Source organism: Ranitomeya imitator, chromosome 5 (assembly GCF_032444005.1).
Source record: "Ranitomeya imitator isolate aRanImi1 chromosome 5, aRanImi1.pri, whole genome shotgun sequence".
Lineage (NCBI taxonomy): Eukaryota > Metazoa > Chordata > Amphibia > Anura > Dendrobatidae > Ranitomeya > Ranitomeya imitator.
In genome coordinates, this window is record NC_091286.1 from 130,371,905 (window position 1) to 130,397,140 (window position 25,236).

Here is a 25,236-nt window from a genome sequence, read left to right on the forward strand (position 1 = left end):
ACAGGCTGAGAGCAATTAGCAATATGCGTGCTGCCAATTTAAGAGCATAGGAGCGAGCGCGTTCACACTAGGTGCATCACTGGGAGCTGCTGCACACACAAAACGAGGAAGCACGCCAGGGATCTCACCGAGGGGTTGGGGCAGTGAGTAAGCCAGCGTCACTGCATAAAGGAGAGGAGAAGTTGACACCATGCAGGGCGCTGTCAATAGCGCTACAATAATCTATGTTGCTTTGCACATGTCCATGTGACCCACACAAGGACACGTCCGTTTTTTTCTGGCAGCATGGGCGTTAATACATCCCCCACAAGTCCACACGGATATCTCTGTGCCGTCCGCATGACACGTACTGGAATAGAATGCAGAATAGAAATGATGATAGCTGTTTAGATGTTAGATGTGCAGAGATCGATCGATAGATAGAAAACATAGAAAAATATCTGTGAGATATACAATACCGTGTCCATGTCTAGTTTACTCTACTTGTATTAAGCTAATAGATAAATGAAAAACGGATATGGAATCTCATCTATTTGTCACAACCAGCCAAAGTAAATCAGACAGCTACAGGCTGATATCAGACTGAGAAGGTGCCTAGTTATTGGGTCCTTCCCAACCTAAAAATACCAGCTCACAGCCGCCCCAGAATTGGCACATTATTAGATGCATTAAGTCTGGCACTTTGTTCGGCTCTTCCCAATAGTCATAGTGCGGTGGCAATCGGGGTAATGGTAGTTGGCGTTGAGGACCGCTGTGATTTGTGAAATATCACAGCTGCCATGAAACCCAGGGGTTTCGTAATGGAGAGGTGTATTAGAAACCCCCATTACTCACCCGGTAATAAAAAAAAATAAAAACACTTTATTTGAATAAAGACTTCCCCAACTCTTGTTCACCAATTTATTAAAAAAATAAATAAATAAAAAAATTAAAAAAAAGAAAAGCCCATGCAGGTCCGCAGTAATGCACCAAATCCAAAGTAGTCTAGAAATGGATACCTGAAAAACAAGAAGAAAAAAACAGACAGTCCATCGTCCACCAATTTATTACCTAAAATGTTCCCACGAAGCTCCGATGTAGTCCACATTCCTCAAATCTGGCTCCGGGAAATAGGAATAGCAAAGTGACTGCAATTCACAGACGCCAGGTACTGATTATAACGCTCATCAGAGCCGCCGAGTGTTGCTACACAAAGGGAAGACCCAGCAACGATGATGATCGTTGTCGTCACTACCCGGCGAATGTGAACAGCAGTCACTTACATCACAGTTTTGTGAGAACATTTTGGGTAATAAACTGGTGAACGAGGGACTGTCTATTGTGTTTATTTCTGTCGATTTATGTTCTTCAGGTATCCATGTCTGGACTACTTCGGATTCGATTAATTACTGCAGACTTGTATGAGAATTTTTAATTAATTGACTAAATTAAAAATTCATTAAATTACGAACCCCAGGGGTTGAGGCCAGCTGTGATTTTTGACAAATCACAGCTGTCATCAATCCCAACTACCATTACCCCAATTACCACAGCACCAGGGCAGTTGGGAAGAGCAGGGCAAAGTGCCAGAATCAGAGCATCTAAAGTAATGCGCCACTTCTGGGGCGGCTGTGATCTGGTATTTTTAGGCTGGGAAGGGCCCAATAACCAGGGACCGTCCCAGCCTGATAATATCAGCCCACAGCTGTCTGCTTTACTTTGGCTGCTATGAAAAATAGGGTGAAGAACCCCACGGTGTTTTTATCATTTATTTAAACACAATTACAGTAAACGCCACATGTACGGCACTAATAATAAAACTCATGGGATAGCTTTCTTTCTATACCATATATGTCTATCTTTGCAAATCTAACTCCTAAACATCTGTCATTTTTATGTTGCATTCTATTCCATTAAGCATCACACGGATGGGGCACATGGACGCCACACAAGTAAACAGATCGTTTTGAGTATTTGTCATATAAAAAAACCTCATAGGGCACTGAGCTAATGAAAATATATTGTTAGGTAGGAAAGACTATAATATTAATAAGAGTTGTCACAGGCCAGGACAGAATTATATCAAGTCACATAAGCAATAAACATCATAAAAAGTGATCAAGTCATAAAGTTTTCGGCTAATATGATGTGTACATAAAACATTGGGTATCCTGATAAGGGGCGGGGGCGTTGTGGGGGGAGTTGAAGTGGTACAGAGGCTGATGGTTGGCGGCATCTCTAAAGCTCTACAACTAAAAACAACATCGAGGCACACAAAGAACAATAAACATGTACTGTCTGTATCAGATAACGCACATGCAAGAACACTGGATGTACAGCATTGATATGCCCAGCAAGTTACCGTACAATTTATGGGCATTATTCCAGTAACCAAACAGGAGTTCAGTAGCTCATTTATCAGAAATAATGGGATATTTATAACTCCAAAAGTCCACCAAAAACCCAACGGGGCTGCAAGTGATATTTCCTAAATAGTAATTGGAGCAAAATAGTGGTCATGTTACTGAAAATATTTATTTCAAAATCTTGCAAAAGAAGATGTCTATATATTGTTAACACGGAGATTCGGCTTTAGTAGTTAGGGAGAAATACAGTGTTGTACAATACAGAAGAATAATAAACAGAATCTTACCCCATTCAGTGCCATCACCCGCACTCCTAGATTCGCCACCATCGGTATCATCGGACACTAAGAAGTCAAACTCCTTTAGAGCCTCTTCTGTATCCCTGTCTTCATTAGGGTCAGGTATAACACGTCTTCTCACAATCTTCACACAATAAGAAAACAATAAAATTATTAGCATTAAAGTAGGCCACTATTTTCTTCTCAAAGTAAAAAAACATTTGCCTACATTTTTGTCACGTGGGCAAACTGCTAAAACCAGAGTACCTAGGGACCAAATGAAGCCTACAATGCTATTGTGTGCGGTTGCCAATCATTCCTGGCACCCTCATATTTGGGAATCCTCTCTGGAATATTTGGAAAGGGTCTCTTTCCAATATAATTCATAAGGGGTGCTAAATGCTCGGCTCTTTGCTCACTCTACAAGGGAGATAACAGTGCTCAGTCAACTATCTTAAGGAGTATGGCCCCTTGGAGCGGTATAATCTAACATTGTGGCTCTTGGACCAAAAAAGGTTGTGCACCCTTGTGCCAAATTATTCTGATAACTGCACAACTGCCCCTGTCATCAAACCTGCATCTCTCTAGTAAAACCTGAAACATTTCTAGAGCTTTCTATACAGATTTTTTTGTGGATGTACCTAAATACACTCATTTTTGACCCATGCCAATACATCTTGCAAAAACTAAACAAAAAAAAAAAAAAGTGTGAACCCCTGAAATCAAAGGGTTAAGTCCTACAAAGAACACTACACAATAAATAGTTCCATTGTATGGTGTATTCAGCAGCAGATGAAGGAGGTGAATAAGATCAGAAGGTGGTGACAATAGCTACAGATGAATGACCTACAAGCTGCCTGGGTGGGGAAGAATACCATGCGCTATCTGACATCAGGGATTGCCTTGCTCTGGATAAGGATGGCTGGAAACTAGACATAGCTTGAGGGTTATGACCACGAATTCACAAGTTGCTTCTTTGTCAACTACTTTCTAAAACCAGGAGGTGGAAAGAAACTATACCACAGCAATTCAAGGGTTATTACCAACCTATCAATAGCATAGGTGATAACTTGCTGATGGGTGGGGATGCTACTGCTGGAAGCCCCACAGATCCAGAGGACGGAGCAGTGGCCGGTCATGGTCATCAGTGTCTATTTATGCTCTATGGGAATGGCAGAAAACCTGACAGCTGTATTTCACAGCAGCTCCACAAAAACAAAGAAACTGAGGTGTGCACGTCTGTCCAGAGCCCCGTAGACAATTGATCAATGTTTAATCCCTAAGTGTAGCAAAAATTGAGCATGCACCCTGCTGTTTGGCTCAACGTCTGGGTTACAGACAAAAACAGCACAAAATAGAGATTGACAGTTTGCATCGCCGTAATAGACATTGTACAGAGCGGCATGTGTACCCACAGCTCCATTCATGCTCACCACTGTGGTGGTAAATTGGAGCGGAGGAAGGAGTTTGGGGAGCCACCTAATGAGATATTTCTCACTTCTCCTGAGGGATGCTTAGGATCATTCCCACAGAACCCTTTTATATCAGAGCATGCTGTTAATGACAGACAATAAAAGAAAATAAATCTAGTTAGTAGAAGAAAACCTAGCACTTGGCCTTCTCGCAGCTGTTTGTAGCTCGAATATGGCAATGCTGCTTCCACGTTTGTTCTTGCAAGGGACTAAACACTTCGGTCTTAGGGACTTACAGCATTAACTCCTGTAATACCAATTGATTCTGCTTTCCTTTACTATAGATCTGATAATCACTCGCCACACTAAACAAAATAAGAAGTAGAAGGGTGGTCTGCCTGAGAGAAGCCCCGTCCACATCTCCCCTTGAGGCTTCACTGATTGGGTGCATTCCCACAAAACAGACTTGGTTTCTGAAAGTTCTGCAAAGGAAAATCAGTTACATTCACCTGACGAGTTAATTCTGGTACTGTTTCTGGGTAACTGCCACAGTTTCAGAACTTTAAGAAATAAAACCAGCACCATCATGAAGCTTCATGCATTTTCTGCACATTTGCCCCTTAGAACCTTGTTTGGGAAGATTTACCGTTGCAGCATCTATAATGGTCTTGTCTCTGCCATCATTGTCATCGTCGTCCTCTTCGTCACTGAACTCTGCAGCAGCATTTTCCAGAAATTTGAACGTTTCAAGAACAGAGGCGGAATCGGTCATATCTGGCTTCCTATTGTCAAATGAAGAAAACACAAATCCTCCATTTACACTGATAAATGAACAGCACCAGACTTAAGCGGCAGAAAAAACTACTTTTACCGTTACCGTTGCTACATTGGCCTTTTCTTGGAACAAGTGGCAAACACTATTTAGAGATTATTTAGGATCATTGTTTTGGGAGCAATGAAATAGCGAAACAAAAACCTTAGAGAATTCTGTCAAATGGGAAGTAACAGACCCAAACAGCCTGGTAATGAGAGCTCGTCACGTCCCCTACACAAAACCAATTGCTCCCATCCCACATTCTTCTAGGCAATTCAGCTGCATTAAATGAAATGTTAAATCAACAGCTATGAACGCTCACACTACACTAAAGACAGTATCATGTCGGGGCCGCTGATGGCGCCAACGGCTCTGATTAGGCAAACTGTCCAAAATCGGATTCTTTGGCTTCCATTTGACTAGTTCTTCATCTGGACACAATGGTACGGAGTAAGAAAGTTTATGATGTAACCATTTTAATTTTATTTAATAAATCATCAGTAAATATGAAAAGAAGCAACTTTACAATATATTTTATTAGAGAAATCTGATTCTCTTTCAGCCAGGACTGATCATTCACTCTAAACTCACGGATAAAATCTGTATTCAGCTAATACAAATTTTAACATTACTGAGATGATAATGTAAAGTGCTATGGAATTAAAGGCGCTATATAAATGAGTAAAATAATGACAGATTATAAAATTGCTTATTTTCAAGTTTACTAATGATTTTTTAAATAAAAATTAAACCGATGGTTCCTCTTTAAATCCAGTGTTCCTGGGATTCAGAAAGTAGTCGCAGACAACGTCATGAACAGTGACAGATGTGATGTGAATCCGGCCTTGAGCTAAATTATGAAAAGTGAGGGGGAAAAAAAAAAAACCTAAATGGCAGAAGGACAGCTCAGTGGTCAGCATGTTGCCTTGCAGCGCTGGGGCCATGGGATCTATAAGGCATGCTGCGGATCTGCAGCAGTTTTCCATGAGTTCACAGTACCATGTAAACCTATGGAAAACAAAATCCGCAGTGCACATGCTGCGGAAAAAACCGCGCGGAAACACAGCGGTTTATATTCTGCAGCATGTCACTTCTTTGTGCGGATTAGGCAGCGGTTTAGGCAGTGAGATACTGGTACATGACGTCTGTCTGCACAATCCCCCATTTACACGGTGCCGATGCCTGTAGTTAGTGTTGCAGGAGTCTTATACTGGCGCTTCCCCTACACTGCAGCCACAACGACACTGGTCACCAAGGATACTGCCGAGATCTCAGCAGCCGCTAATCTGCCTCTGTGATTCTCTCTCGGAAAGGATTTCATGGCTGTAACTGGCTATTCGGCCTCAAGATCACATGCAAATAGGACTATCACAAGACAGACACTGACAAAATGGTTAAATAAAATATTAATTTAATAAAACACATCTTTTGAGCCATACCTATCCATAGTCCTGCTGCTTTTACACAGCCTTCATCACGCACTTAAAGGGAACCTGTAATGTTCAGAAATGCCATTTACACACATATACAAGAGTGATCTGCAGGTTACCTGCGCTTAAACCTTGTATAGACGACAGCGGCTACTGGGAGAAAATGGATATTTATTCTCCCTGCAGCAGCTCGCTTCCAGTCATTGGTGAAGTGCAGGGAGAGGCTAGAAACTGCTCACTATACAATGAGCATGCTCGTAATCACTCCCTGATGTGTGCCGCTCCAGCTGTCAAAGTGCCGGTGAGGGATTACAGCCGCGCTCACAGTAAACGCTCCACGCAGCACCCAGATAGCTGGAAGCAAGAGACTGCTTGTAGATTTATCCAATATCTGCAGGTAAATACCATTTCTGGACGCGAGAGGTTCCCTTTAAACACATCGTCCACAAAAGAGGTTAAGACCTGTATGAGGCACGGTAGAAATATTGCCATAAAAAGACACCAATTAGACAATTTACTATAATCATCAATCCAAAACACCTACAATCTAAATTAAATTAGTGTAATCCCCTAACAATACTTTAATCTGTTGAACCGTGCACAAGTCAAAAGCGGATTTCAGCTTTCAGTGCAATTAGAGGAACATAAGAGGATAATCATGTGGACTAACTAGTTTGTCCGAGAAGCCAAGCAACGTGTAGCCCATTTAACAGTTTATAGGTGGAGTGCTATACTATGTAGGCCAGAGGACCCAAGCCTTCTCCTCAGGGTGATGCAGGCATTCGGATGTGTGTGTTCACTAGCCACACTGACCTTTACAAGTACTTTTAAAGGGATATTTACAGGTTTTAAAATATGTAACCTATCGAGTACAAGCCATAAATGTGCAATCATAGTGGTCAAATCCCTGGAATCCACATCATCTGCAGAGCATATACAGCTACAGTATTTTTACAGTGTACGTTATAATCACACAACTGGGAAGGCAATGCAGGTAATGTACAACAGACACTTTTATTCGAAGTCTACAAACTATTGCAAGGATGCTAAATGAAATTGGCCAGTGAGCAAGAATGTGAGTGATGCAGTTCTTATCGTGGTGTCAAGAAGAGATACAGTTTAGTGCAGTGGTCCCCAACTCCAGGCCTCGAGGGCCGCCAACAGTGCAGGTTTTCAGGATTTCCTTAGTATTGCACAGGGGTTGGAATCATCACCTGTGTAGATGATCACATTACCACCGATGCAATACTGAAGAAATCCTGAAAACCTGCACTGTTGGCGGCCCTCGAGGCCTGGAGTTGGGGACCCCTGGTTTAGTGTGTCATTTATCCCTCAATAGCATTACATCCCTGGTGCTATTGGTGTAAAGTGCTATATAAAGGCACATCTAACAACTGGGCCTGAAAGCCAAATATGGCGGCTGAGCTAGTGTTGGCCTACTACCATAGCTCCAGTGGTGAATATGTAGGTTAGCAAGTACTGAGAAATCCAAACACATCATCATTTTAAAAATGTATAGATATCCAGAAGTTAGAGTCAGTACAAAGACAGGGAACTAGATTATTACAAGGGATGGAAGGCCTCTCCTACAATGAGAGGTTGGAAAAGTTAAGCTTGTTTAACTAAGAAAAATCACACCTGATTGAGATATAATTTATATAAAAACATGTATCGTCAATACAAAAGGACTGGCAAATTACCTATTTCTTACAAAAACCTAGGGGGTACCCGTGTGGAAGAAAGGAGATCCCGGCATCTTAATAGGAAAGGGTTCTTTACAGTTAGAGCAGTCAGACTGTGGAATGCCCGACCACAAGAGGTAGTAATGGCAGACACTATAACAGCATTTAAAAAAGGGCTGGAGGCTTTTCTCACAGCAAATGGCACTGTGGGTTATAAATAATCTAGCCATAGAGAATGTATAACTGGTGGAGAAAGGTTCAACTTGATGGATCCTTGTCTTTTTCAACCTATACAACTATGTATGATGTTCAGTGGAAAAGAATGAACAGTATTAGCCACAACTCAGGCACAAGTTGTTGGAAAGTCCGATAGCTCGCCACTACCTACACCCCTCTGTAGTTAAATAGCTTATACAATAGAAATAAAATAGTCACCAACACCGCAGTGTCTATTTCTATATGGCCACTACTATAATTACTACCAGTGCTACTACAGATGACTTTGCCCAAGAACAGAAAACAGGCATTTGGAAAAATAGCATTCGATAAAACTGTAACCTACCCGATGACCAGAGGATTGGGTAATTCAGTCTCTGTGCCATTTACCATGGAGTCCTGATTTGTGTCCGTGAGTCGATCTGAAGAGTCAGCAGAAATCCCTAACAATGCACGCACCCGCTTTGACTTCACTTCTAATATGGTGTCTGTGTAGCCGACCTCTTGCAGATACCTAGGGGAAAAGTGGCAGCATTAATAAGATCATCAGTATAAATCTCAGAAACACAACTGACATCTCTCCAACACACCAAAGCATTTATATAATGACACAGTGGATAATAAATCTGGTACCAGCTGCAAGGATTGTCTCTACCAGCCTCTACAGTCACTGGTACAATGCGCTATTCATTACAAAGGAGAAATAGGATGGATGCACAAACCGTATCAGCAGCAGAAAAAAAAAAGTGTGTGTATATACACACAAATTGTGTACAGATAAATGTATATATTCTATATATACATACCCACATTTATAATATCACCTGCATCCTATGATTTGTAATATGGCGGGTCACTTACTGCCTTAGTAACTGTCGGCTCTGTTTCCATATAAACTGACTGTTCTGTGGTTGAGGCTGGACGTCCGTCTCATTTGTTTCATCTAAAGGGGACAGAAAATGAATTATCAAAGTGGACAACACATACTCCGCTACCATACACAATGACGAAAATAAACATCTATTTCGGTTGAGATTACTAGTAGTTGGTTATTTAGATTGTTTGGATCAGAAGAGGAGCAGGACACCACAAAATAGTGGAACTCCAAGATCTCGGACAGGACAGATCTGTGCATGATAAACCTTACTGACTACAATGGGGTGGGATTTTCATCAAGGGCTCCGTTTCTTAAAGGGACTCTGTCACCTGAATTTGGCGGGCTCTGTTAATGGTCAGATGGGCGGTGTTTTCTGTTCTTTCATGCACCCCTTCCTTTCCCGCTGGCCGCAATATTGTCTTGAATTTGATTAGGTTTCCTCCGTAGTACACGCGTGCGCAGTGCAATCTCGCCGTGCGCATGCGCAGTATGCTTTGCCCAACTGCGGGCAAAGCCGAAAAGCATTAGTGCACATGTGCCGGCGCACTATGTCCCGGAAGTATTTCGCTGTGTTTCGGGACATAGTGCGCCGGCACATGTGCATTAATGCTTTTCGGCTTTGCCCGCAGTTGGGCAAAGCATACTGCGCGTGCACACGGCGAGATTGCACTGCGCATACGTGTACTACGGAGAAAACCTAATCAAATTCAAGACAATATTGCGGCCGGCGGAAAAGGAAGGGGTGCATGAAAGAACAGAAAACACCGCCCATCTGACCATTATCAGAGCCCGCCAAATTCAGGTGACAGAGTCCCTTTAAAGAGGAAAACAAAGCACAGAGGCACCTAAAGGAGCCTATTCATAAGGGATGAGAAAAGACCCCAACACTTATTATTTAATAATGCACAAGAGACTTGTCAAACTGGCTGTATTAAACTGTATTTTTATCATCTCTCGTACACAACATTTTAAATTATAAGAACAAATGGACCAAGAGAATACAAAAACTCATCTATACTAACCCAATGCAGGGGCGCCTTTCCAGTGATGTCGGCACCACTCTTCCTGGCGAGCCACATATCATCGTTGTGTCACGTGTCCACCGCAGCATATTATTGGCCACTGACGAAATAGTAAAGCCTGCAGCCGATATTTGGCTGATGACTGGCTGCATCGGTCAAGCAACGCAAGATTGCCACGTGGCCTTTCAGGATTGGCAACATGGACATCACTGGAGTAATGCAATATCTTCTATGGGCCCTGAAGCAATTAGACATGGACTCGGGACTTGTTCAACTGCTGCAGAACCTCTTTTTGAACAGGAAAATGGTACTTGTCTGACTCATTGATGATTTGCAGTAGTTAGGATCTATCTAGTACACATTACTTTAAGTGAGTGCTTCTTAAACTCTGTTCTCACGACCCCCCAAAAAATCATGTTTTCAGGATCTCCTCAGTGTTGCACAGGTGAGAACCTGAGGCAGTTTCTGATGCCTTAATAATAATTCCATCATCTGTACAATACTAAGGAAATCCTGAAAACATGACACGCTGGGGCTGGGAGGACTGGAGTTTGGGAAACACTGCTCGATCAGATGACAAGTAAACAAATAAAGGGGGCACTATATTTCATCCAAAGTTTGGCTGACAGAACTTCCTGCAAGAGGAATCTTCCCGCCTCTGCAGAAAGATAAGCAGTGCCACTGTCACTCCCATATTATATATTCCACACTAAAATATAGACTAAAACCTTATTATAGCCCCATGTTGTACCCATAATCCTATATTATGGGAAACAAATACTAAACCGCACCAAGAGAAAGAAAGACATTGAACAGCATATTTCAGCGGTGTTCGGCATCTTACCAGAATCATAATTTGGTGGCTTCATGTCTCCCTGATTTAACTCCGTGCCATATTTCAGCTTGTGATATTTCGATCTAGAGGTAAAGAAGAGGAGAATGAGATATTTTTGGCCCACACAACGCACACAAGCATCCTGATACACTCCTCATTACGGAGCAGTCTGGAAAGGACGCCATTGTCCCCACGGGCATGTTACTGCTCTGCTGCTAACAATCGCCATTGTCAGCTAACAAGTCTTATCTGTTAATACAGCCGGCAGCAGATCATCCCCACATGGGAACAGCTCAAGTGGTTTTTTCATTATTTACCTCATTTTTGGAAAATGGAGAAATCATCATGTCAGAACTGATGAGTGAAGGCAGAGGTGTTACAAATGTTGTAATTTCTACACCTGAAACAATGGTCCGTGTGGAAAACAGTCCATGTACAATAGCACATAGGCCAACATTGATTCCTGTGCGGTCCACTGTGCATAGGGACAGCAGTGAGTAGCATTGTGTGACTTTAGCCTAAGTGGGGTTTTCAGCCAAATTTTACTATGGCTAAAACTAGAAAACAAAAAGGTAACCCTTTCGTTAGTAATTTGGGGTCACGTTTAGGCTGCTAGATTACTGACCATTTTGTAGATTTTCATGTTTATCACCAGACTGCAGTAGCATGAAACATCATATAAAAATGGTGCGTGAATATACACATGTAAATACACTACCGTTCAAAAGTTTAGGGTCACTTCGAAATTTCCTTAAGGTACCTTCACACTGAACAACTTAACAACGATAACGATAGCAACATAGAAACATAGTAACATAGTAAGTAAGGCCGAAAAAAAGACATTTGTCCATCCAGTTCAGTCTATATTCCATCATAATAAATCCCCAGATCTACGTCCTTCTACAGAACCTAATAATTGTATGATACAATATTGCTCTGCTCCAGGAAGACATCCAGGCCTCTCTTGAACCCCTCGACTGAGTTCGCCATCACCACCTCCTCAGGCAAGCAATTCCAGATTCTCACTGCTCTAACAGTAAAGAATCCTCTTCTATGTTGGTGGAAAAACCTTCTCTCCTCCAGACGCAAAGAATGCCCCCTTGTGCCCGTCCGTGACGTTGCAGCGTCCTAGATAGCGATCTTGTTGTGTTTGACACGCAGCAGCGATCAGGATCCTGCTGTGACATGCTGGTCGGAGCTAGAAGGCCAGAACTTTATTTCGTCGCTGGATCACCCGCTGACATCGCTGAATCGGCGTGTGTGAAGCCGATCCAGCGATGTCTTCACTGTTAACCAGGGTAAACATCGGGTTACTAAGCGCAGGGCCGCGCTTAGTAACCCGATATTTACCCTGGTTACCATTGTAAATGTAAAAAAACAAACAAAAAAACACTACATACTTACATTCCGGTGTCTGTCGCGTCCCCCGGCGTCAGCTTCCCGCACTGACTGTGAGCGCCGGCCGTAAAGCACAGCGGTGACGTCACTGCTGTGCTCTGCTTTACAACGATATCGTTAACGAAATCGTTATGTGTGAAGGTACCTTAAGGCTGCATTCTGTGAAGGTGGCTCTTATGTTTTTGATCTCTAATAACGCTGAAATATTCACTCTTCTAAATTGCGCGCCATACCTGTATGGAGTCCGGGGGGTACGTTTTCTCCCCCGGACTCAACCGCCTCGCAGCCGTCCATCATCCCATCGGGCGCCACTGCATCTGTCTTGTGCAGTCACCGGTGCCTGCACTCTGCAATTATTTCTTGGGCATGCGCAGTGCGTGCTGCCCTGGCACTCGCATCACCTGATGTACTGATATCGCGCCTGCGTGTAGCGGAGCCCAGAGATCCCGCCCCGCAGTGTGTTATGATGTATTCACACTGAGGGGCTGGGAATCTGGTGCTGTGCGCAGGCACGATCTACTTAATCACTTGATGTGAGTTCCATGGCAGTGTGCACTGCGCATGCCCGAGAAATAATTGCAGCGTGCAGGCGCCGGCACAAGACAGAGAGGAGGCGGCACTCGATGGGATGATGGAGGGCTGCGAGGCGGTTAAGTCAGGGAGAGAAAACATACCTCCCTGACTCAATATAGGTATGGCGCGCAATTTATAAAAGTGAATATTTCAGCGCTATGAGGGAGCAAAACTATAAGACACCTTCACAGAACGCAGCCTTAGTGTTGCTGAAGGTGGCTCTTTTTTACCTTAATAGGCCCTGGGGGGGTGACAGGTTCCCTTTAAATGATTCATACACTCTATACATTGTTAATGTGGTAATTGACTATTCTAGCTGCCAACGTCTGGTTTGTAATACAGTATCTTCATAGGTGTATAGAGGCCCATTTCCAACAACCATCACTCCAGTGTTCTTTTGGTACTTTTTGTTTGATAACTATGTTAGAAGGCTAATGGATTGCTAGAATACCCTTGAAAACCCTTGTGCAAGTATGTTAGCACAGCTGAAAACAGTTTGGCTGATTAGAGAACCTATAAACCTGACCTTCCTTTGAGCTAGCTGAGAATCTGGAACATTACATTTGTCGGTTCCATTACACTCTCAAAATGGCCAGAAAAAAACCCAACAGTCTAGTCTTGTTCTTAGAAAGGAAGACTATTCCATGCGAGAATTTGCCAAGAAACTGAAGATTTCTTACAACGGTGTGTACTACTCCCTTCAGAGAGCACAAACAGGCTCTAACCAGAGTAGAAAGAGAAGTGGGAGGCCCTGCTGCACAACTGAGCAACAAGACAAGTACATTAGAGTCTGTAGTTTGAGAAATCGACGCCTCACAGGTCATCAACTTTAAGCTTCATTAAATAGTACACGCAAAACGCCAGTGTCAACGTCTACAGTGAAGAGGCGACTCCGGGATGCTAGCCTTCAGGGAAGATTGGCAACGAAAAAGCCATATCTGAGACTGGCTAATAAAAGGAAAAGATTAGTATGGGCAAACGAACACAGACATTTGACAGAGGAAGATTGGAAAAAAGTGTTATGGACAGAGGAATCCAAGTTTGAGGTGTTTCGACCACACAGAAAAACATTTGTGAGATGCAGAACTGAAAAGATGCTGGAAGAGTGCCTAACGCCATCTGTTAAGCATGGTGGAGGTAATGTGATGAATTGGGGTTGCTGTGGTGCTGTAAAGTGGGAGATTAATACAAGGTAAAAGGGATTTTGAGTAAGGAAGGCTATCACTCCATTTTGCAATGCCATGCCATACCCTGTGGACAGCACTTGATTGGAGCCAATTTCTTCCTACAACAGGACAATGACCTCCAAATTATGCAAGAACTAATTAGGAAAGTAGCAGGCAGCTGGTATTCTATCTGTAATGGGGTGACCAAAGTAGTCACCAGATCTCAACCCCATTGAGCTACTGTGGTGCACATCAAGCCAAACCAACTTGTGTGAGGGGCTTCTGGAAGCATGGGGTGAAATTTCTCCAGATTACCTCAGCAAATTAACTGCTAGAATGCCAAAGGTCTGCAATGCTGTAATTGCTGCAAATGGAGCATTCTTTGGCGAAAGCAAAGTTTGAAGGAGAAAATTATTATTTCAAATAAAAATCTCTTTTTCGAACCTTGTCAATGTTTGGACTAGATTTTAAATTCATTTAGCAACTCATTTGATTAATAAAAGTATGAGTTTTAAAGGAAAACACAATTCTCTGGGTGACCCTCAACTTTTGAACGGTAGTGTATATCTCCAGCACCGAGATCTACTAGAGTGGAACACGCGAACGTGCAGGACAATAGATGCATGCAAAGCTAAAAAAAAAGATCTGATTAATAACTATATATAAACAGTTGAATTCCCAGTGTAAATACGGAAGGCAACAGACCAATGTATATATGGAGTTTGTGAACTTAAATGTTTTCATACATTTAGTAGTCAGGGTTGTTGCTGAATTTTTGTGTTAACTGCTTTATATGTGTCTATTGTTCAGCACATCACATTTTCTACTTTATAGACCTCATCACAGGATAGATATATCTCTCGCTATCTAGTCTTAATAGGGTGTGCAAACTCCTCAACCTCCAACGGTTCTCGATGGCAGTTCAAATTCTTCCACACATACAGGACATACAAGTGTTTCTCAGAATATCATCAAAAAGTTAATTTCAGTTCTTCAATACAAAAAGTGAAACTCATTATATAAAGTCATTACAAACAGGGTGATCTATTTCAAGTGTTTATATCTGTTAAAGGGAACCGGTCACCCCCAAAATCGCGGGTGAGGTAAGCCCACCGGCATCAGGGGCTTATCTACAGCATTCTGGCCAGGTCGTATCGCTGGTCGTGATCGTTGGTAAATCGTTTAGTGTAACGGTACCTGAATGTCTTTTTCTCATCTTTCAGGATACATCAGGGGCTTATCGACAGCATTCCAGAATGCTGTAGATAAGCCCCTGATGCCGGTGGGCTTAGCTCAACTTCCATTTTGGGGTGACAGGTTACCTTTAATGTTGATGATTATGGCTTACAAGCCAATGAAAACCAAAAAGTCATTATCTCAGTAAATTAGAATCTACTATATAATTGTCTAAGGGTCACTTCCGTCTGTCACGGATATTCATTGGTCGCGGCCTCTGTCTGTCATGGAAATCCAAGTCACTGATTGTGGGCGTTTTGCCACGACCAACCATTGCCACGACCAATCAGCAACGGGCACAGTCCGCCGGCAAAATGGCTGCTCCTTTCTCCCCGCAGTTAGTGCCCGCTCCATACTCCCCTCCAGTCAACCCTCACACAAGGTTAATGCCAGCGTTAATAGACCGCGGTGTAACGCACTCCATTAACGCAGCTATTAACCCTGTGTGACCAACTTTTTACTATTGATGCTGTGTATGCAGCATCAATAGTAAAAACCTCTAATGTTACAAATCATTTTTTTTTAAAAACGTTATTCTCACCCTCCGACGTGGCACGCTGTCCTCGGCAGTGCAAGCGGCAGGTTCCGGTGGCAAGGATGCTATGCGAGAAGGACCTGCCATGACGTTACGGTCATGTGACCGCGACGTCATCACAGGTCCTGCGCCCATACAAACCCTGGGACCGGAAGCTGCCGCGTGCACCGCACACAGGCGCCAGGACTACAAGGGGGCCTACGGAAGGTGAGTATATGTTTATTTTTTATTTTAAGTCTTTTTTAACAACGCATATAGTGCCCACATTGCTATATACTACATGGGCTGTGTTCCATGCTGCGTGGCCACTGTTCCATGCTGCGTGGCCACTGTTCCATGCTGCGTGGCCACTGTTCCATGCTGCGTGGCCACTGTTCCATGCTGCGTGGCCACTGTTCCATGCTGCGTGGCCGCTGTTCCATGCTGCGTGGCCGCTGTTCCATGCTGCGTGGCCTGTATTAACGCATCGGGTATTCAAGAATATGTTGTGGCCTGTGCTATATACTATGTGGCTGCTATATACATATTCTAGAATACTCGATGCGTTAGAATCGGGCCACCATCTAGTACTTTATAACACCGGCTTGAGAAATGATTCTAAAATCTGAAATGTAGGCCTACTGAAATATATGTTCAGTAAATGCACTCAATACTTGGTCGGGGCTCCTTTTGCATCAATTACTGTATCAATGCGGTGTGGCATGGAGGCGATCAGCCTTTGGCACTGCTGAGCTGTTATGGAAGCCCAGGTTGCTTTGATAGTAGCCTTCAGCTCATCTGCATTGTTAAGTCTGGTGTCTCATCTTCCTCTTGACAATACCCCAGAGATTCTCTATGGGGTTAAGGCCAAGAGAGTTTGCTGGCCAATCAAGCACAGCAACACTGTTTTTGGCAGTGTGGACAGGTGCCAAGTCCTGCTGGAGAATTAAATTCTCATTACCAAAAAGCTTGTCGGCCAAGGGAAAATTTCATGGTAGATGGCTGCGCTGATTTTGGTCTTGATAAAACACAGTGGACTTACACCAGCAGATGACATGGCTCCCCAAACCATCACTGATTGTGGAAACTTCACACTAGACCTCAAGCAGCTTGGATTGTGTGGCTTTCCACTCTTCCTCCAGACTATGGGACCTTGATTTCCATATGAAACGGCAAAATTTTATGTCATCTGAAAACACCACCTTGGAACGCTGAGCAACAGTCCAGTTCTTTTTCTCCTAGGCCCAGGTAAGACACTTCTGGCGTTGTCTATTGGTCATGAGTGGCTTGACACAAGGAACACTTGTAGCTCATGTCCTGGATACGTCGGTGTGGTGGCTCTTTAAGCAATGACTCCAGCAGCAGTATATCCCCTAAATTTTTGAACAGCCTTTTCTTAACAATCCTTTCAAGGCTGCAGTTATCCCAGGTGCACCTTTTTCTACCACACTTTTTCCTTCCACTTATCTTTCCATTAATATGCTTTGATACAGCACTCTGAACAGCCAGCTTCTTTAGCAATGACCTTTTGTGGCTTACCCTCCACGTGGAGTGTGTCAATGATTGTCTTCTGGACATCTGTCAAGTCAGCAGTCTTCCCCATGATTGTGAAGCCTACTGAAACAGACTAAGGGACCTTTTTAAGCTTTAGGACGCCTTTGCAGGTGTTTTTTGTTAATTATTCTAATTTACTGAGATAATGACTTTTGAGTTTTCATTGGCTGTAAGCCATAATCATCAACATTAACAGAAATAAACACTTGAAATAGATCACTGTTTGTAATGACTATATAATATATGAGGTTCACTTTTTGTATTGAAGAACTGAAATAAATTAACTTTTTGATGATATTCTAATTTTGTGAGACGCACCTGTACCATACCAACATCCCACCATCAAGCCACTATTGCTTAGAAACGATAAAAGCGACCGTTTTTTGCAAGGAGCACTGGCACAAGAATGGCATGAAATATACACAAAATACAATTTGATTAGGTTCCTAATTTTGCCATATTAAAATTACGGAACTTGAATATTCTTTTATGCTCTGGTGTTCTTTAGCATCGCTAAGTCAATGATCATACAAGAAAGAGTCCCTGAGATCTCGAAGTAATCAAATACATAGTCCTGCAACTTAGCCTTTATTTGGAGAGTATGCAGGCGATTAGACCTATATGCTTAAGAGGAAGTCAGGGACAATATTTTAAAGTACACTGCTCAAAAAATAAAGGGAACACAAAGAACAGAATATAGCTCCAAGTAAACCAAATTTCTGTGAAATCAAACTGTCCACTTAGGAAGCAACACTGTTTGACAATCAATTTCACATGCTGTTGTGCAAATGGAATAGACCACAGATGGAAATTATTGGCAATTATCAGGACACACTCAATAAAGAAGTGGTTCTGCAGGTGAGGACCACAGACCACATCTCAGTACCAATGCTTTCTGGCTGATGTTTTGGTCAATTTTGAATGTTGGTTGTGCTTTCACACTCATGGTAGCATGAGACAGACTCTACAACCCACACAAGTGGCTCAGGTAGTGCAGCTCATCCAGGATGGCACATCAATGCGATCTGTGGCAAGAAGGTTTGCGGTGTCCGTTAGCGTAGTGTCCAGAAGATGGAGGAACTACCAGGAGACAGACCAGTACACCAGGAGATGTGGAGGGGGCCGTAGGAGGGCAACAACCCAGCAGCAGGACCGCTACCTCAGCATTTTTGCAAGGAGGAATAGGAGGAGCACTGCCAGAGCCCTGCAAAATTACCTCCAGCAGGTCACAAATGTGCATGTGTCTGCACAAACGGTTAGAAACCGACTCCATGAGGATGATCTGAGTGCCCAATGTCCACAGATGGGGGTTGTGCTCACAGCCCAACACCGTAAAGGACGCTTGGCATTTGCCACAGAACACCAGGATTGGCAAAGTCGCCACTGGTGCCCTGTGATCTTCACAGATAAAAGAAGGGTCACACTGAGCACATGTGACAGACGTGACAGAGTCTGGAGATGCTGTGGAGAGCAATCTGCTGCCTGCAACATCCTTCAGCATGACCGGTTTGGCAGTGGGTCAGTAATGGTGTGGGGTGGCATTTCTTTGGAGGGCCGCACAGCCCTCCATGTGCTTGCCAGAGGTAGCCTGACTGCCATTAGGTACAGAGATGAGATCCTCAGACCCCTTGTGAGAACATATGCTGGTGCGGTTGGTCCTGGGTTCCTCCTAATCCAGGACAATGCCAGACCTCATGTGGCTGGAGTGTGTCAGCAGTTCCTGAAATATGAAGGCATTGAAGTTATGGACTGGCCTGCCCGTTCCGCAGACATGAATCCGATTGAACACATCTGGAACATCATGTCTCACACCATCCACCAATGTCACGTTGCACCACAGACTGTCCAGGAGTTGGCGGATGCTTTAGTCCAGGTCTGGAAGGAGATCCCTCAGGAGACCATCCGCTGCCTCATCAGGAGCATGCCCAGGCATTGTTATGGAGGTCATACAGGCACGTAGAGGCCACGCACTACTGAGAATCATTTCCTTGTCTTCAGGCATTTCCACTGAAGTTGGATCAGCCTGTAACTCCATTTTCCACTTTGATTTTGAGCATCATTCCATCTCCATATCTCTGTGGGATATTAGTTGTGATTTACCTTGATAATTTTTAGGTTTTATTGTTCTCAACACATTCCACTATGTAATGAATAAAGATTTACAATTGGAATATTTCATTCAGTGATATCTAGGATGTGGGATTCTAGTGTTCCCTTTATTTTTTTGAGCAGTGTAAATATCTGCTGTGTAGGCCCAAAGATGCCATCAGCAGCACACAGAAGCAACTTTCAGCAGTCTGCATTCATGGAACTAAGCGTTGCCAGTGACTGCCACAATACATCCTCCAAATAGAATTTTGGAAACTCTGCACATCTCCAAAAGACTGTGGCCTCTGTTCACACAGGACGCATTACAGTTCGCACTGGGCAGCCCGCCAAAGGGCGTTACTAATAGGCTATGATCCAGATGCTTTGCATGCTCTGTGTGAAAACTACTGCAGATTATTTGTTTGCACTGGTGTGCCAAACGGCCAATCCCAGATTGTAGGCTGGCTGTCTCATTGGTTTTATCGCACCTGTGTAGTTGACATCTTTACTTGGGCCCGCTGCACCATGATAGTGTATTTGATTCAAGGCCTAGACAGGTAAGCACCTCTGCCTGTTTTTTTTGTGTTATTTCTAAATCTCGAATTTGGCAGATCAAGCCACTCAAATTTCACCAGTGAAAATTGATTTGCCTTGAAAAAAATATGACGCCAATGTGCTGGGAAAGGGTTAAATAAAAGTATATAAAGTACATAATGAATCCCTCCCCATAACTATATGGCCACCGCTGGTCCGCTAATCGGCTACTCAGTCTTCACTCTCCCGTCTTATTCTCGTTCCAGCACTTCAGCTCTTTAGGGTATGTGCACACGCTGCGGATTTTGCTGCGTATCCGCAGCTGTTTTCCATGAGTTTACAGTACCATGTAAACCTATGGAAAACAAAATCCACAGTGCACATGCAGCGGCAAAAACCGCGCAGAAACGCAGCGTTGATTATTCCGCAGCATGTCAATTCTTTGTGCGGATTCCGCTGCGGTTTACACCTGTTCCATAATAGGAATCCGCAGGTGTAAAACCTCAGGTGAAATCCGCACAAAATCCGCAGGTAATCCACAGTGCGGTTTACCTGTGGATTTACAAAAACAGGTGTGGAAAAATCCGCAGACATCCTACCTACGTGTGCACATAGCCTTACACGGCTTTATGTCGGCATGTGGTGCAAAACGCTACATAGCTGAATTTACCTCTACAGCTAATCTGTCACCAGACTTCACATTACAATCTGCATACGTTACTAAACAGATCTTAGATCTGATGTACTTTCTATGAAAATCCATGTCAGAATGGCTGTACAATCCTTTATGAAAGTATGTTTGCGGAATATTAAAATAAGCAATTTATAAGTCCCACTCACTTTAATTTGAGGATTATACGGTTATTCTGCTATGGATTTTTAAAGTATGTACATCAGGCTCATCAGGTCTAAGATATATGTAATAACATATGCAATTTGCAATATGAAAATCAGGTGACAGATTCACTTTAGTCCCATCAGCAAAGCATTTTATAGTATTCCCATAAAGTCATTACACAAGACACTAATTCTAACGCTCCACCCTGGTTACTACTACTCCCAGAATCACAGGTAAAAGGAGCAGCATGTTATTGTCTACAATAAACCTGTTGTTCAAGACAAGGACAAGTTTGACAACCACTGAGTGGATAATCATTGTTCAGAACCAGTGTCCTGTATTGTGGAGCTACACCCAGACATAGTGAATACCTTTCTTGCTTTAAAGCATATTCCAACATCTTTATTCTTCGGACTAGATCTTTCTTTAAATTTTCTTGACCTTTCCTTTCACCTTGAAGGAAAGCAATCTGAGCCTGAAAGACAAAAGCAAAAAACACAAAGGTTATGAATGTACAAAGCATACTGGTGCAATAAATAAGATTAAATAGTATTTACAGATCATTCCTATCTGTGGCATAATCAATGAATAGAAAATGTATGTAGGTTTTAGGTAAACCAAGATTCAGCATAATGAAACCAGGTACATGCCGAATCATCAGATGATCGTGTAAAGGAGGCCTTACATAAATGGATTGCATGCTGATCAGAAAATTCCATGGTATACCCTAAAAGCATGTCAGTCCTTACTGACCACTCCCAAAGATAGCCAGTGGTCTGCACATTCCCAGCATAGCTTTCCCACTAATGCTTTATTACTTGTTTATTGCCTCCTAGATCATAGAAAAGCTTGAACTGCTGATGACTGACAACTGCACTAAAGTATTCCACAGAAATGTGACCAAAGAGGTTTTCCAGCAGGAAGTGAACGCGTGAACCTCATTTTTAGAGCAAGGATCTGGCCAGAAAAGGAAGCGTGATCTAATTTTAAGATCAGACTTGGATGCAAGAAGCTTTGTGTGTTTACACAGGCCCCATTCACGCTACATTCCTCAAATACTTCCCAAAACTAATGAGATAGAGACTCTGATTTCTGCTAAGGGCCAGGTTTCCTAAAGGGAATATAATTATCACAAATATAGAGCAAACCAGACAAAATTAAAAATGAGGTGGTGAGAAGGGATCAATAGGGGCCCGCTGTATGTTATTAATCCTGCAATGCCAGGAGGAACGCTGTTGAAGTGTGTGGTCACATATTCCACCTAGTTTACAGGGGTCCTGTACATAAAAATTATGGGAAGAGATGAAAATCAAGAAATACACTACCTACCTTTGATACAGGAAAGAAATATATCTTGGTACCATGTTAGCCAGTAGATAGAAAAATAATTTATTACCATCTTTTCAGTTAGCCATTAAAAAGGTATCAACCACTGAGGACTCTCAATTCTAAATATTTTACTACCTACCTCTGACCGTGCAGACGCATCACTAAGGCTGTGTACACACGATGCAGATTTGGTGCAGAAAAATCTGCTGCAGTTCTGCACTAAATCTGCATCTCCTGGCAGAATCTGCAGGTGCGTTTTTGAGGCGTTTTTGATGCGTTTTTTTTAGCACAAATCTGCACAAAAAACGCATCAAAAACGCACCTGCAGATTTCTATTATGGAGGGGTGCAGAAACGCTGCAGAACTGCAGAAAAGAAGTGACATGCACTTCTTTGAAATCTGCAGCGTTTCTGCGCAGATTTTTCTGCACCATGTGCACAGCTTTTTTTTTTTTTCACATTGATTTACATTGTACTGTGATCACAGTGCAGTTCTGCAGCGTTTCTGCTGCAGAAAAATCTGCTGCAGTTCTGCACTAAATCTGCATCGTGTGCACATACCCTTAGATTGTTTTACTTGGGGAAAGTATGAATGTAAGAATCTGCCTTGTGTCATAACCTGCAGTTAAGAAATTACAATATTTCCTGATGTCTCCCAGCCATAATCCGCCATCAATCATCAAATCCATAACACTCCTTACATGGCTTTTACATGTGGGCTTTGACCAGTGTCCACAGTTATCTAGTCTTATCGGCTACACGCCAGATAAATCAAGGGTCGCTTAATAGGCTGTCTAGACCGGTCGACTGCACACAGCACAATCTCTAATACGACTGTTCTGTCAGCAGAGAATATCGTTCTCGGCAGCACATGTCCTGGTTACATGGCCTAATGTGCTACAGAGAATGAACATTTTTAAGCCAGCTAAAAAAAAAATCATTGCAGCTGATGAACGAGTGTTTTGCTTGTTTGTCAGGCGATTGTCAGCCTGTTTAAATGGCTTGAGAGTCGGTAAGGAGCGCTCCTAGGGACACATACCTTAATCACTGGCCCTTGCAACAGCAGCATTATAGGGACGTTGACCGCACAGAATGTACAAACCAGGTACCAGTGCTCTGTACACCTCGGTGTGGGGCTAAATATTTAAATGCACCTTCCCACCTGCTTGTTTTCCATCTTTCTCTGTGAAGCCAGAGCTGTCAAACAAAGCAGAGGGGGTGGAGAGAGTGTAGAACAAGCTAGTGAGGAAGGGCACATAAATAAGCATCTGTACATGGGTTTTAATTCTGTGCTGACAGTCCCTGGCCATAGAATTTGTGCAGCTGAACGCTCGTTTAGCCAACAGCTTTTCCTCTTGACCCCCCATAAAGTAAGAAAATAAAAATATAGGGCATAATAAAATTAAACAAACCCTCCCCCAACATCTTCTATTGGAGAATGTTGGAACAGCCTCATACACATAGATGTTCCTCTCCTGGCAAAATCATTGGGTTCAACTGGCATTCATCAACTGTTTAAGGCCATCTTGAGCTGTACCAATTCTCTGAAACCTCACTAAAATCTTGAACCTTGTTCCAGTGACAGCGTCACAGAAATCAGTCTCCCGTCTCAGCATATTTTCTTTTGACGGTGAATATCAAAAGATACTTTGGACCAAGCAGGGGCCTAGAGAAACTGAAGACTGTTGAAATACAACCTAAAAGGAGTATGGAGGCAGCTTTCACAAAGAAGCATAGCTGTAGTTCCAACATCCCTCAAGTCAATCTGGCCACCCTACTACCTCGGCTCCATGGAGTCTCTCAATCAAAGCTGCCATACATGGGGATATGCTTGCTCATAAGTAATTTTGCCCAGACTGACTATTGTTGCAGTTTTTTTCCCAATCCTTCCAATGGAGATGGAAACTTAAATAAGTGCACAGAATGAAGCTGGGAGCAGATCCAGAGTTAATAACACACTTGAGAACATTATCAAAATAATGTCAGGCAAGTGAAATAATTAGAATTCCTTCTCCTTATGACGAGGTTATTAAAGAAACGATCTATGGCTTCAAAAATGTCTCCACATGTCTCAACACATGAAATATTTGTAAAACTTGATGGCATTAACAGCAATACATTTCTACAGCACTGACTAGCAGGAAATGGAGGAAAGAATAGTATGACAAGTCTGTGCACATGAAATGTATGACTACATCACATTCAGACATTTGCATTTTATGCAAAAAATACCTTAAACAACTTCAATTTCAGATCTGTCAGTAGGAAGCCAAGTATTCAGCAGACTTATCACCAAGTTACAAAAAATCAGAAAAGACAATCTGGGAATTTGTCACCAGAATCTAAATTCTATTGTCAGCTTAGGCTACTTTCACATTACTGTTTTTTTTTAATCCGTCACAATGCGTAGTTTTGGGGGGAAAAAACGCATCCTGCAAATTTGCCCGCAGGATACGTTTTTTTTTCCATAGATTTGTATTGCCGACAGATCGCAACATATGGCCACACGTTGCGTCCGTCGTGCACTGGTTCAGTCGGGTTTTGGCGGACCATCGTCACAGAAAAACGTTCAAGGGACCATTTTTCTGTACGTCGCATCCGGTGTTTCAGACTGCGCATGCCCAGCAGGAAATATCGCTCTCACGACCTTTCCTCGCCCTGCAGTCGGACAGAAATGTGAAAGCACACACTTCTGACTGTATGTCGCGCCGACGATTCGCGACGGCCCCGTACCGACGGAAATGTGAAAGAAGCCTTAGAGGCATTGTCTCAGAAAAATCTGCAGTCGTTATGACTGACAATGCGCACACTGTCAAGATTACCCCGTTTTCTCTTTCTGGGTGGGTGGTCATATTCTCACATGTATGCAATTTGCATATTTGTGGCCAAAATAGGCAAATGATTACTTAACTTCTCTCAAATCCCTTCTAGCAAGAGAAGCTGAATGACACCAATTGTGTGCCCACTTGCATGGGGAATCATCACAATGTGCAGTCACAGAGGGACGGCAAAGTTCTCTTTGGAGACCGGTCAACCCCTTTAAGGCTATGAGCGCACGTTGCGGATTAGGCTTAGGAATTTCTCATGCGGATTCTG

At 42.9% G+C, this 25,236-nt stretch overlaps 1 protein-coding gene across 3 annotated transcripts in view; it reads right to left on the minus strand.

The window, feature by feature from the left end:
• The window catches only part of STRN (striatin), a 198,359-nt gene that overhangs the window by 91,304 nt on the left and 81,819 nt on the right, over positions 1-25,236 (minus strand). For all 3 annotated transcript variants that reach the window (XM_069769151.1, XM_069769149.1, XM_069769150.1), the window contains exons 2-7: positions 21,184-21,287; positions 10,921-10,994; positions 9,039-9,120; positions 8,524-8,691; positions 4,682-4,817; positions 2,633-2,768 (exon numbers count right to left, since the gene is read on the minus strand). In XM_069769151.1, coding sequence (XP_069625252.1) covers positions 2,633-2,768; positions 4,682-4,817; positions 8,524-8,691; positions 9,039-9,120; positions 10,921-10,994; positions 21,184-21,287 — 700 coding nt within the window. The remainder of the gene's footprint in view (positions 1-2,632; positions 2,769-4,681; positions 4,818-8,523; positions 8,692-9,038; positions 9,121-10,920; positions 10,995-21,183; positions 21,288-25,236) is intronic.